The sequence below is a fragment of the Xenopus laevis genome, chromosome 8L, assembly GCF_017654675.1.
Source record: "Xenopus laevis strain J_2021 chromosome 8L, Xenopus_laevis_v10.1, whole genome shotgun sequence".
Classification (NCBI taxonomy): domain Eukaryota; kingdom Metazoa; phylum Chordata; class Amphibia; order Anura; family Pipidae; genus Xenopus; species Xenopus laevis.
Window position 1 is genome coordinate 14,205,424 of NC_054385.1, and position 14,915 is coordinate 14,220,338.

The window sequence follows — 14,915 nt, forward strand, 5'->3', positions numbered from 1 at the left end:
ACTGACACAGCTATAAAATCCCCTTAGCTCTAGTAGACTGTGACTGACTGAAACTATAGCTTCTCCCAAAGGCAATTTTGTTCAACCAATAAAATGGACTCGCACCTCACAGAGAGCGACACTACTTCGGGATACTCCTATTCCAGCCTCGCATTGACTAGGCCCCGCCCTCAAGCGGAAAGAACACAGTCACGTCACTAGTAGGCGCGCACGGCGGCCGATTGGATAGAGTTGGCGCGTTTTGGGCCCTGGGTTTCGTCGCTGTCTTTGGCGTAAAAAAAAAAAGGCGGCTGTTACCCGGGTAACGGGAAAAAGCCGCAACCATGGGTTTCCTGAAACTCATCGAGATCGAGAACTTTAAGTCGTACAAGGGGCGTCAGATTATCGGTCCCTTCCACAGGTTCACCGCCATCATCGGGCCAAATGGATCCGGTGAGTCTCCAATGGAGGAGGGGGTGGGGTTGTTTGCATTACCTGTGCCTCTCTAGCAGCTGATCTGAAACGTCGCAGGGGCTGTTGGGAGTTGTAGGCCTAGATCTATTAGCAGAGGTGACGTCCAGTTGTGTCATACGGGGCTGTAACTGTGCCTTCTCTCAGTAAGGATAAGCATATATTTGCCATGGGCCACTGTAATAAAGTTATGCTTAGAACATGTCTTGTGCCTTAGTCTTTAAAGGAGAAGGAAAGGCTTAAATTAATTAAGATTGATCAGAAAGGTCTATATAAATACACCAGTAAACCCTCAAAGTAATGCTGCACTGAGTCCTCTGTCAAAATAAACACAGCATTTCTTTCCTTCTATTGTGTACTCATGGGCTTCTGTATCAGACTTCCTGTTTTCAGCATAAACTTCCAGGGCTTGAGCATGCTCAGTTTGTCCCTCACCCCCTCCCTGTTGTATTCTGAGCCCAGAACTATGAGTGACTAGGGGGGAAACTCAGGCAGGAAGTGATGTCAGACCAAGCTAATATGGCAGCTGCTATCCTAAACAAACGAGAGAACTTCTAGAGCTGTTTACTCAGGTATGGCAAGGCATTCTACAGAATAAATATAGTTTTATAGCTTGCACTATTGTGGCCAAACTGCTTCGATAGCTTTCCTTCTCCTTTAACGTTGCTGTACTGAGTCCCTTGTACAACATCTTGGATCCTTAATTTATATAAGATTCCTACCCCCCTATATTTAATAAGGACTCCACGTTTGCCCAGGTGCAGTAACACATAGCATGCAATAAGACCGTTCCTAATAAATAAGGTGACTATGTGTGGTTGCTATGGGTTATTGCACCTGTGCAAACTTACGGGGGCTCATTTTTAAACACTGGGCAAATTTCAGATGATTGATTTTTATTGTTCAACCTGCAGATGGCTGAAAAAAAAAGCTAATCACTGATTGGTTGCTATGGGTTACTGCCCAGGTTGAAATTTGCCCACTGTTTAAACATGAAACCCACAGGGGGTCATTTATAAACTTCTTGCAGGGCAGATTGGTTCGCAAAGTGAATATATTTGCCCTGCGCATGGTTATTTTTATAAAGCTGAATACGAGGGGGCAAACAGAATTGCGATTTTTTTTTTCACAATGCGAATGTCTATAGGAGCTTTTTAAATATGTCACAATTCGCAAATTGCGAATATTTATGCACACACTCTGCGACTTAATTATGCCACAACTTTGGTGCCGGATAAAATATTGGCGAAACAGTTTTGCACACTGCGAATTTAAGTTTTTGTCAACGCTATTTTTGCGCACAGCAACCTCTCACATTGGGTGCGCTTGCGCAAACTCCCGTCTCATTTGCGAAAATTTATTCACACTGTGAATTCGCAAAAAACGGAAAGACGGGCAGAGCAGTGCAATAGATTAGCGTTCAGGAAAAAACATGCGCAATACAACCATTTGCATAAATATTCTGCACGCAGCTCCGGCTGCCAATATCCCTATATGCAAATAAAAACGTGTCTGTTTTACATACACAGGGAAGTCTAATCTTATGGATGCCATCAGCTTTGTGCTGGGAGAAAAGACAAGCAACCTGAGAGTAAAGACTTTGCGTGACCTTATCCATGGGGCACCCGTGGGCAAGCCAGCAGCTAACCGGGCCTTTGTCAGTATGGTCTACTCTGAAGACAGTGGCGAAGAGAAGGTTTTCTCAAGAGTTATTGTAGGTAGGAGACCAGATTCGTGCTTGGTGGGGTCATCAAATATCAGAATGTTCTTATCAAACACAATGGTAAAAAAAAATCCTAATACAAAAGCAGTTGGTGTTCTAGATATCCCTTACAGATCTACCATTAATTTCCCCGTATTAATACTGTTCCTGTTAAACTTGTGCATCTATCTCTTAGGTGGCTCATCGGAGTATAAGATCAACAACAAGGTGGTTCAGCTATCCGAGTACAGCGATGCATTGGAGAAGCTGGGAATCCTGATTAAGGCCCGGAACTTCCTGGTCTTCCAGGTAAATGAACTCACACCATAACTTTTAATTCACATGGCCTTAACTATTGGTTCATCGTTCATGAATTACTGCCTTGCCTGGTCTTTATCTCCTTTAGCTAGCTTTTTATTGGGAAGGTTTTGAAACAAAGTTTGTCGTTTGTAGGGGGCGGTGGAGTCCATTGCCATGAAGAACCCCAAAGAGCGTACAGCTCTGTTTGAGGAGATCAGTCGATCAGGAGAGCTGGCACAGGAGTATGATAAGCGCAAGAAGGAGATGGTGAAAGCTGAAGAAGACACACAGTTTAATTATCACCGCAAGAAAAACATCGCAGCTGAGAGGAAGGAGGCCAAGCAAGAAAAGGAAGAGGTTTGTTTGTAATGTTCCCTTAGTGCAGTTAGTGGCCAGTCACTACATGCGGAGTAAAAGAAGAGGCTAGCTTTCTGTTCTTGTTTTGAGTTGAAGTATTGGGCTGTAAGCTTCATGGTTTCCACGCAGGCGGAGCGGTATCAGCGGTTGAAAGACGAGGTGGCTCGAGCACAAATCCAGATGCAACTGTTCAAACTCTACCATAATGAATCTGAGATCGAAAAGCTAAATAAGGACCTCAGCGTCAAGAACAAGGGGATCGAGAAGGACAAGAAGCATATGGACAAAGTGGAGGAAGAGCTCAAGGACAAGAAGAAAGATTTGGGGAAGATGATGAGAGAGCAGCAGGCCATTGAGAAAGAGATCAAGTGAGCACCAATTCTTTGTACATGTAACAGGAGATCCACTGTTAAGGTGCTTGTGTACAGGGAGATATGTGGGATAAGTCAGAGTTTCAGATAGCAGTAGTGTGTAGAATCTACTTCTCTGCTGTTTGCAGAGCAAAACCCTGAGGTCATTGATTGTAAACTTCCGCAGAATGATCCTCTAAGCACTTTTGCAAGTTAGTGTCATTTACTATGTGGGTTTAGAACCTTTTTAATTACATTCTACCAGGATATAACTTTAATTACCAATAGATTTGGAAGCGCAGTATGTTTGTTGGATTGATCTTCATGAGATTAACTTTGACCCCTCCAGTATCTGCTGTGTCCCGATTGAAGTCAAAAATATTTACAGTAGCAGCAGTATATTTTTGTATCTGTTTTCAGTTTATTTGTGGATGATTTTAACATTTTTGTTTCTCTCATTCTAAGAGAGAAGGATGCAGAACTGAATCAGAAACGTCCTCAGTATATCAAGGCCAAGGAAAACACTTCCCACAAGATAAAAAAGTTGGAGGCAGCCAAGAAATCTCTTCAGAATGCCCAAAAGCAGTACAAGAAGCGCAAAGCAGATATGGACGAACTGGAGAAGGAAATGCTTTCTGTAGAGAAGGCTCGGCAGGAGTTTGAAGAACGGATGGAGGAGGAAAGCCAGAGTCAAGGGCGGGATCTTACTCTGGAAGAAAATCAGGTATGGTCTTATTACATGCTGATCATATAAACTCATAGTTAATAATAATATATAATATTATGCATTGTTATTATTGTCTGTTAGGTCAAGAAATACCATCGCCTGAAGGAAGAGGCCAGCAAGAGAGCCGCTACTTTAGCCCAAGAGCTGGAGAAGTTTAATAGGGACCAGAAGGCCGACCAAGATCGGCTTGATCTAGAGGAGAGGAAAAAAGTGGAGACAGAGGTTTGTTACTTTATGAACACTGTTTTAAACTATAAATACTGAAAGTAAAATCTTCTATAGGTTTGGGTGTACCAAAAAAGTCACTAGATGGAATTTTCCTTCCCTAGGCAAAAATCAAACAGAAATTGCGAGAGTTAGAAGAGAACCAAAAGAGGATTGAGAAACTCGAGGAGTACATTGCCACCAGCAAGTATGTGATGGGCCTCTGAAAACATTTTGTGCTGTAATGTTGTCTCTCACCAATCATGTTTGCCATATTCTGTCTTACAGGCAGTCACTGGAAGAACAGAAGAACCTGGAGGAGACTTTAACCGAAGAGGTGGAGATGGCCAAACGAAGGATTGACGAGATTAACAGTGAGCTAAATCAGGTTATGGAACAATTGGGAGATGCTAGGATTGACAGGCAAGAGAGCAGTCGACAGCAGAGGAAAGCTGAGATTATGGAGAGCATAAAGAGACTGTATCCTGGATCTGTGGTGAGTTTAATCAGTTAGAATTCTATCCAGTTGAACTATAAACAATGGAGTCTAATTCTATCCCTTTTCTTTGCGTCAGTATGGTCGTCTGATTGACCTCTGTCAGCCCACCCAAAAGAAGTACCAGATTGCAGTCACCAAGGTGCTTGGAAAGAATATGGATGCCATCATTGTTGATTCTGAGAAGACTGGTAGAGATTGCATCCAGTATATCAAAGAGCAACGTGGGGAACCTGAAACCTTTCTTCCCCTTGATTATTTGGAGGTAGCCATCTTATTATCTTAATGTTGCTGCTGAGTTAATGTTGGCTATGTAGACCAAATGTATATATGTTTTAGCTTTGTTAATGTTAAGATGCTTAGGTACTATATATCTGCATCATTACACTGATAGTCATTGCTTGTCTTTAACTTACGTACAGGTGAAACCCACAGATGAGAGGCTAAGGGAGCTGAAAGGAGCGAAACTGGTGATTGATGTTATTCGTTATGAGCCTCCACATATAAAGAAAGCTTTGCAGTATGCCTGTGGTAATGCTCTGGTCTGTGACAATGTAGAGGATGCACGCAGGATTGCTTTTGGTGGACATCAGAGGCATAAGGTGAATAATTAGGCAACTGTGTACAGAATGAAATGTGGAGTTTAAGCAAGAACAGTTTAATGCTTGTGGTGTTAGCTGAAGATTTATTTTTGCATGATCTATACAGATTCGGATTTATACTGTATAGTACCAGGCAGACTTACTCCTAAATCTCCTTGCTCTGCAGACAGTGGCCCTGGATGGTACCTTATTCCAGAAGTCTGGTGTGATCTCCGGAGGTGCCAGCGACTTGAAAGCCAAGGCCAGGAGGTGGGATGAAAAAGCGGTTGATAAGCTCAAGGAAAAAAAGGAGCGCTTAACAGAGGAACTAAAGGTTAGACTCTATCAGAACATGGAGACACTGATAAAGTATTGTAGAAAGCTTGTTGAAGCACCCATCATGTTTTTACACAAGGCACTGAACGTGCACTAGTGTTGGAAATGTCTCACAGACAAGGGCTCATCTTTTACAGGAGCAAATGAAAGCTAAACGCAAAGAAGCTGAACTGAGGCAGGTCCAATCCCAAGCCCATGGACTACAGATGAGATTGAAATACTCCCAGAGTGATCTGGAACAAACAAAAACACGGCACTTGGCTATGAACATGCAGGTAAGTAGCCAAATTCTGTACATTTGTGAGCAGTTGTTTGTGTTTTACAAACGAGCAATGTGAGACAGGGCCTTGCAGGGCCCACTCACAACAATCGAATGTAGACAGAAGTAAATGTAATAGGTGGCATATAGACCTAGGGTGGGAATAAAGGGCTGATTTGGAATTGTGCTTAACTGAGGCCCAGCGGGAGATCCCTGGTACGGGTGTCTGAGTTATGAAATCTACCCAAAACCTTTAGCAGTGTCCAATTATACACTGTAGTGTTAAATGTGTTTTTCTTTCCTCCCCAAACAGGAAAAGTCCAAGTTGGAGAGTGAGCTGGCCAATTTCAGCCCTCGTATCAATGATATCAAGAGGATAATTCAGAGCAGAGATCGGGAAATGAAAGATCTAAAGGAGAAAATGAATCAGGTGAAGAGCAATGTAGAAAGAAGCCTTTGATTAAGAAGAGTTTTATTGTTTTTGTTCTCTTGTTTGAGTAGTTGGGCACAGCAGCTTTCCTTAAGAACTGCTGGCCCAGAAATAATGAGTAGCAGTTCTGCATATCCATCTCTCTGTCCTTCAGCATCTTGTGTCTGTGATCACCACAAGAGGCATAATCCTCCCCTCACATAAATGCTGCTCATACTCCTCCCCTTAAAGACCTGCTGAAGGTGGCTGCTTGCATAGCATGTCTGATAAGCCCAAACAGTATGTTGAAATAGAAAAGCAGTCTGTTCCTGACATAAAATTATTGTTTACCAGGTGGAAGATGAAGTTTTTGAAGAATTCTGTCGGGAAATCGGTGTCAGAAACATCAGAGAGTTTGAAGAGGAGAAGGTTAAGAGGCAAAATGAGATTGCCAAGAAGAGGTGGGTCTTTTAGTTTCTAATTCAAAAATTCCTCAAGTCATCTGCATGAAAGAACGATACATTTGCACATTAAGTAATTAATGTATATAAGTATTCCTCACCTGATCACATTGGATTAATGTGTAGTAGCAGGGCAGGCAGTATAGTTGCAGGTCCTTGAGAAAATCTCTTAATATACTACTTTGACTATACAAACTATAACTTTCCAGCTGCAATATTCAAAAATATGTGGGCTGCATTTCAGGACAATTCTATTTGCGTGATCCACCACTGCACCGTCTCACAGACATTGGATCTTGATTTCATTTTCCTTTATTCTTTCACTACAGGTTGGAATTTGAAAATCAAAAGACCCGTCTGGGCATTCAGCTGGACTACGAGAAGAACCAGCTTAAAGAGGACCAGGGCAAAGTGCAGACGTGGGAGCAGTCTGTAAAGAAAGATGATAATGAAATAGAAAAACTCAAAAAGGTAATGAATGACAAAGAGAAAAATTGTAATTCCTATGGATTTTTTTTAAGACATTGCATTGCTGTCCTACCTTGACACACAATGTGCCACCAAAGTGCAGCATGGTATTTGAAATGGATTTTGGGAAACTTTCTTTGTACTTAGGAAGAGCAGAGACACATGAAGATAATCGATGAGACAATGGCCCAGTTGCAGGATCTTAAGAACCAACACTTGGCTAAAAAGTCCGAGGTGAACGACAAGAACCACTTAATGGAAGATATCCGTAAAAAACTGGGCAGTGCAAACAAGTTAGTAACTCCTTGTGAAGTCTGTAAACGAGCAGTTTCTGTGAATATAGTGTAACAAAATGCGTGATATTCTTAGGGAGGTCACCCATCTTCAAAAGGAAGTCACAGCCATTGAAACAAAGCTGGAACAGAAGCGCAGTGACCGTCATAACCTGCTCCAGGCCTGCAAGATGCAGGATATCAAATTGCCACTGTCCAAAGGCACCATGGATGATATCAGTCAAGAAGAGGTTGGAACATTCTTCATCCTTTTACACGAAAAGATGTTTGAAATGTCACTGTATTAAAGTAGCACAATTTCTTTCTCTGTCAGGGTTCTTCCCAAGGAGAGGAGTCTGCCAGCAGTTCCCAGAGATCCTCCACTGTTTACGCCAAAGAGGCATTAATTGAAATAGATTACAGTGACCTCTCTGAGGATCTGAAGGTGAGTTGTGCGAACAAACTGAGGGGATCCCTGTACTATTTTTTTATTTTTTTTTAATAACAAGCAATACACCGCATTAAATATGTTTTGCAAAATGTCAAAGGTCGTTGCTATACCTTTCTGCATGTATGCTTTGTCTTGGTTATAAATCTTTATTTCATAGGCTGGAATTTTTCCTTTTTAGGATGCAGTGGCTGATGATGACATCAAGCAGGAGATGAGCGCGTTGCATCAGAAGATAAATGAGCAGCAAAGCATTTTACAGAGGATTTCTGCTCCCAACATGAAGGCCATGGAGAAGCTTGAGAGTGTCAGAGATAAGTTCCAGGAGACCTCAGATGGTGAGTAATGCGAATGCCAATGTAGGCAGCAGTTCCTAAATTTCATATTCGCATGGCGCCACTAGCATGGTTTTCGCAAGTGAATCTATGTATCTGGCAGGCCCGATTTGCTGTTCCTGCCCCAGTATAATGCTGTCCCTGCCCTCAGTATAATAGTCTGAGCAACTTAAAGGGGATGTAAAGGCAAAAAAATAAAATCCCATTTTTACTTTCTTTAATGTAAAAAAAAAAATCGATCTCCAATATACTTTAAAAAAAATGTGTACAGTTTTTATAAGAAACCTGACTGTATGCAGTGAAATTCCCCCTTCGTTTTACTTGCTCTGACTGCTGCGGAAAGGAAACTTCAGACAGGCCCTAACTGCTCTGCAGGGAAACGATCATACTTTTGAACAGCAGGGGAGCCCCCGCCTTACTTACCAGCCCTGCAGAACTGAAGCAGCTTTGTTTGTTTCCCTGTGTAGAGATTCATATTGGATTTTATTTTTGCCTTTACATCCCCTTTAATTTTTCCAGCTGTAGTGAGAGGGACAAAGATCATGGCGCCAGATTTAAACAGATAAACTGGGATTCTCATTGAAGGATTATTTTGCTGCAGCCACTGGTTCTGCAGAGTTGGAGAAAGTTTGTATTAAACAATACAAAAACTATAAAATCCACATTAGATTACATGACAACACAGGACCCAGTGTCGTCTGCATATTCTGATTATTATCAGGCTTGCTGTATCTGCATGTTTGGCAGATATTATTTGACTTGTACTGTCTTGATAATTTATGACGCTCCCTAGGAAGCCCAGACCACACTGAGCATGTGCATAGTCTTGAAAAGATGTTTAACAAAGTTACAAGATGGTGACCTCCTGTGGCCAACTTTGAAAGCATAAATCATTTGTTTTATTAGACTTGTGGTGCAGTACGTTTAGGTTGAGTTTACAAAATACAGCATTTCTAGCATTATTCTATTTTAGACTTTAGTTCCCCTTTAAGGGTCACTGTTAAAGTGATAACGGTATCTGAAATTTCATAGGGGTGATTGTAAAGTATATTAAACCAGGCATCAGCTTGACATTTAGAAGTACCAACAGCAAAACTTTGCAAGGCAGGTCAACTGGTAAATGAAACACACATATTAAACATAGATACCATCTTTAGATACGTCTAAGATCAGGGCTGTATTGTTGGATGCGTGTGATACGGGATATGACCCTACAAGGGATTTTAACAAATATCAGCCTGCCAAAAAATTAACTTGCAAAACAAAAAAATAGAGTGCTCTTTAGTTTTTATTTTTAACGTTTGCTCCATGAATCTATTCTGCTGTTTTTACCCCCCTTTACAGAGTTTGAAGCTGCTCGAAAACGAGCCAAGAAAGCTAAGCAGGCCTTCGAGCAGACCAAGAAGGAGAGATTTGACCGGTTTAATGCCTGCTTTGAGTCTGTTGCCACAAACATCGATGAAATCTACAAGGCCCTCTCTAGAAACAGCAGTGCCCAGGTAACAAGCTAAGACAACTATTATGTATTTATTTTTGGCTGCTGTACTCTGCCTCCTGACACTGTTTGTTCGTACAGGCTTTTCTGGGACCAGAGAACCCCGAGGAGCCATACTTAGATGGGATCAATTACAACTGCGTGGCACCTGGTAAACGATTCCGGCCCATGGACAACTTATCTGGAGGAGAAAAAACTGTGGCGGCACTTGCTCTGCTATTTGCTATTCACAGGTATTTTGCATATCTTGGGCAAAATGTATTGACAAATCAACCACTACAATACCTCCTGGTTGGCTATAGTTAAAACCAGATGAGTATAGAGCTTTGTATGCCAATAAAAAGCTAAACAGATAACCCCATTGAAATGAGGGGAACCTAAACTACTCAGTCTTGGCTGTATTCGGAATCTTCTGGAGATGGAACAACTTTATTCCATACAACTCATTAGTATTATTGTTGTAGAAGATGATTGAAGATGAGTCTTGGCTGATGGATAAAAGACTCATGAAAGCAGTGTATAGTTAACTAGATCTCCTTTACCTGGGAAACAGTTCCTTATCTATTTCTATTATCCTTAGCTACAAACCATCCCCATTCTTTGTACTGGATGAAATTGACGCTGCCTTGGATAACACCAACATAGGAAAGGTAAGTGCTTTTGTCATTGCAGCTATTGTAATGATTGTGAACTGGTTCTTATAGTTAGAATAAACTGGAAATAGTGTTAATCTGACTGTTGGAGTGAAAGGATTTGGGAGTAGTTCACTAAATATTTTTTGCTTTCTGTCCATAGGTGGCAAATTACATTAAGGAGCAGTCAATGTCTAACTTCCAAGCGATTGTCATTTCTCTAAAAGAGGAATTTTACACTAAGGCTGAGAGTTTAATCGGAGTCTACCCTGAGGTAATGTTACTATATAATATAAACAAACTGTTTAAATGGATGAAAACAAACATTACATATGGGTGCATTCAGTACAGGAACCCTACAGTGTGGACAAGCTTTCTGCACAGGTTTCCACTCCATCTATAAATGGAGTAGGAATTAGCTTTTATAGCAGGAATATGAATAGTAGAGGGCTGAATAGAAATGTAAGTAATAAAAAGTAGCAATAACAATACATTTGTAGCCTTGTGGAGCTACAACAGTTGCTTAGAATTAGGGATGCACTGAAGCCATGATTCGGCTTTTTTCAGCAGGATTCGGATTCGGTCAAATCCTTCTGTCTGGCCGAACTGAATCTGAATTCTAATTAACATATGCAAATTAGGGGTGTGGAGGGAAATCGCGTGACTTTTTGTCACAAAACAAGGAAGTAAAAAAAATCTTTTCCATATGCAAATTAGGATTCAGTTCTGTATTCGATCGAATCTTTCGAGAAGGATTCGGGGGTTTGGCCTAAACAAAAATAGTGGATTCGGTGCATCCCTACTTGGAATTGGTCATACTAAAATACTAAAAGTTAACTTTAAGGTGAATCACCCCTTTAAGGCAGGCTGCCAACAGAACCTATTCCTACATTCTGCGAAGATGTCTCAATGCTATGAATTCCTGCGCAATGAGGCTGGAACTAGAGTTTAGGCAGAAGAGACGGCTGCCTAGGGATTAACTAAAAGTGGTCCGATGCAATGAAATACTCTCGTTTAGCGAGCAGATCTTAACCCGATATGCCCTCCAAGGGCAGGGCGATATCCGGTTAATCCGATCGTTCGGACAAATGATTAGATTATAATGAAGGAAATGGGTGCCGACGGTCAAAGGGCCACATCAACTAGCCATTATGGTCCTCGATCGCAGGAATTCATCAAACCTGCCCAATCTATATCTACCGATTTTTGCCCAGATATCAATCAGGAAGACCCATCTGAAGCCACCAAATACGGGCAGATAAGCTGCCGAATCAGTCTAAAGGACTGATAACGTCCGATTTAATCTACCAGTATATGGCCACCTTAAGAGGGGAAGTAGTTTGTTGCTAAATGCATGGGGTAGTGAAGGAGTTCCACTCATTAGTGAATGCAAATATGCAAAAAAATAAAGCTCTGTTTTCAGAAGCCTTTTTTTTTTTCTCTCTCCAGCAAGGGGATTGTGTAATCAGCAAAGTTCTGACGTTTGACCTGACCAAGTACCCAGATGCAAACCCCAACCCAAATGATTAGAGGACATACCGTTGTTGCTTCTGTAACATTTCACGCAAGGAAGATTTTTTTTTTTCTCTTCTTTATACTTTGACTCTGCCACCTGGATGTCCCAAGACCACTCTTTTCTGGCTGGCAAGAGTTTCATCATGGCTGTTACATGGACTTGTACCGCTGTCAGCTTCTGTCTAAAATATGGATTACGCCTTTTCTACTTCTGTTACCCTAATTTTTTTTTTTTGTTACTTCTAATCATGATGTAATTATATGAAGTCTTACCCTTACTCTCAGAATTGTGGCATTACTGTGTCGAGAGCTGTATTTTTACCCTACTTTTAGAAGCAGAAACTTTTAAAGCTTTTCCTACTCATGTTTGCTGTACTGGCCTGTAATGCTTTTTAGCTGTTGCTTTGATTACAGAGATGGTGGATTGTTTTACAATAAAAATCATGTGTAATAGCTTCTGCATTGGTCTTTTAGTACATAGTTTGGTGCAAACTGTTTTATTTAAAAAAACAGTTTTAATTTAAAAAAAATAAAAGAGCAAATGCATATGGTCAAAAGTGAATACATTTTTAACCACAGGAGATTTATCTTAAAATGCATCCATACCGACAATAATTCCGGGTTCAAAAACAGAGGGACATTCAAAAATTCAATTTATATGGGCTCATCGTAAACTAAGATTGTCAAAGTGTTTATTGATCAGGAAAATGATACCGGGAGGATTTTCAGTTCCTGATATACAGAAGTAGTCTTGCTACTCCGTTAAAGGAGAACTAAAGCCTAGCTAAAGAATTACGTTAAAAAACATTGTATATTATGTTTTCTCTGTCGTCTAAGGGGGACACAGGGACCGATGGGGTTAAGCTCCATCCTCCAGGAGGCAGGACACTTGGTAATATTAATTAAGGGGCGTGCCATACTTGGCTTAACCCCGCACACTGTGCTGAAGCTTCAGTTTTTCAAGTGTCCTGCTACCAGGAGGATGGACTTCCCCTCTGGGGGAAGATTTCTTCGGTCAGCATCGGCTGACACCCGGGGTGACACCAGGAACAGGGATACCTGCTTCCTAAGGGTTAGCCCCCGCCATGGAACAGTCACAGGGGTATTTCTTCTAGCCATGCGGCTATATCAACCACCCAGACAATGCCTGCGCCAAACTTGGTTGACAGAAGGTCTGGCCGGTGTTAACTGCTACTGAGGTAAGCTGTCCGGTCTCCCCCAGTATCCATATGCTACTGTGGCGCCGGTTGCCCCCCCCCTCCCCTTCCCTCCTCCCTCTACCAGCCAGTCGCCATACTCTTTGGGTCCAGACTCGAGTCATTGCTATCATTCAAAGGGGACCCAGAGGGAGGCTGCCTCTGCTCTGCTGCGCATATCTTGCCGTTCTAGCCTATTCCGGTGGGGAGAGAGCGCGTCTCGTTTTTGGCGCCATTCAGTGCGCGACGCCATTTTCAAATGACGTTCGCGGTGGAACGCATTGCGTTCCAGCGGCCATCTTGCGCACTACACTGAGCGGGCAGACACGCGCCGCACAGAGGGAGCAGAAGTAACTGCTCGGTGCACACAGAGCGACTGGCAGCAAAGGAGGGGAGAGCCTTCTCACCACTACAAGCAGCGTTAAAGTGACCTACAAGGTTTAACTCACGCACACTTGCTTGGCTTCAGGTGAATCACAATGGCAGAAGGTAGGCCAGTGGGCTTATTCTCTAGGGCAGGGGGGAGAGCACCCAGCACAACACAGGTCATTTATTTTGCCTGTAACAAATGTCAATCAAAAATTGCTGGGGGCCAGAGTGAGCCACTTTGCAGGTCTTGTTCTGCTGAGCAAGGGGCCCCTGCCGCTGCTGGGCATAATTCAGATTCAGTAGTAAATCTATCTGAAGGTACAAATGACAGGGTACACCACAAGAACCCGGCACCAGCAGAGCTCAAGATTTACCAGCCCCCCTCTGGGCGGTACAATTGTCACAGTCTTTAGCATCCCTGCAGGGGCTTCCAGCCATAGCTGATAATTTAGGCAAAGCACTAGCAAAGTTGGGCCACAAGCAAGGCAACAAGCGCAAGCGCACACATGGCGCTAAAGCCGACAATCCATCTAACACATCTCCTGACGAGTCGTCAGTAGAACAAGGATCATCTCAGTCAGAGGGCGAGATACCTTATTCAGATGAATCCTCTGATGAGGAAGAGGAGAATATAGAGGCTGAGAGAGACCGTGATTCCCAACATGACGTTGATAAAATCATTAAGGGGGTACTTGAAGTACTTAACATTTCACAAACACCTAAACAGTCCGATTCAGCAAAGCTGTTCAAGAGACAACACAAATCCACTTTATGTTTTCCATCGCATGAACAGTTGATGGACATGTTGCAGGATGAATGGAACAATCCAGAACGCAAGTTTCAAGCCACGAAAAAGTTTTCAAAGTCCTACCCGTTTCCCAAAGAAATAGTAGACAAGTGGACGATTCCCCCAGTCGTGGATGCCCCAGTATCCAGACTGTCAAAATCTACCGCGCTACCAGTTAATGACGCAGCGGCTTTTAAGGATCCATCTGATAAGCGTATGGAAGGATTTTTAAGGGCTATTTACTCGTCCTCTGGTTCAACTCTCAGACCCAGTTTGGCATCAGCCTGGGTTTCCGGAGCTATTCAAGCATGGTCAGAATCATTGGTCAAGGACATCCAAGAGGGAGTCCCCAGAACTGATCTATTGTCTTCAGCACAGACGCTTGCGGAAGCATCAGCTTATTTGTGTGACACTACTCTAGATGTTTCGCAGATCACAGCTCGGACTTCAGCACTGTCCGTTGCGGCACGCAGAACATTGTGGCTTAAAAACTGGTCTGCTGACCTGAGTTCCAAGAAGTCACTAACCTCATTACCATTTAAAGGACATAGACTATTCGGAGAGGAACTTGAGAAAATAATCTCACAGGCTACGGGGGGAAAGAGCACCTTTCTCCCTCAGGCGAAGAGCAAGTTTACAGGAACAACCAGACGTGGACGGTTTTTTCGTGGGCAAAGCGGCCGTTATTCACGTAAAAGCAGCCCACCACAACGTTCGCACTTTCGAGGGAAGACCAGTGAAAAAGGTCGTACCCCATGGAAGTCCA

The 14,915-nt window shown here is 42.6% G+C and overlaps 1 protein-coding gene across 1 annotated transcript; it reads left to right on the top strand.

The window, feature by feature from the left end:
* The first annotated feature begins 287 nt into the window (after positions 1 to 287).
* smc1a.L (structural maintenance of chromosomes 1A L homeolog) lies at positions 288 to 12,250 on the top strand. Its single transcript, NM_001087021.1, is given in 25 exon segments — positions 288 to 432; positions 1,980 to 2,168; positions 2,349 to 2,461; positions 2,606 to 2,809; positions 2,939 to 3,177; positions 3,625 to 3,883; positions 3,968 to 4,108; positions 4,216 to 4,298; positions 4,379 to 4,586; positions 4,666 to 4,851; positions 5,009 to 5,188; positions 5,355 to 5,501; positions 5,641 to 5,778; positions 6,076 to 6,192; positions 6,526 to 6,632; positions 6,962 to 7,103; positions 7,248 to 7,393; positions 7,470 to 7,623; positions 7,707 to 7,817; positions 8,002 to 8,158; positions 9,500 to 9,654; positions 9,732 to 9,883; positions 10,231 to 10,300; positions 10,446 to 10,556; positions 11,732 to 12,250. Coding segments are annotated over 25 exon segments (3,699 nt in total). The 5' UTR covers positions 288 to 323; the 3' UTR covers positions 11,813 to 12,250.
* Positions 12,251 to 14,915: the final 2,665 nt, after the last annotated feature.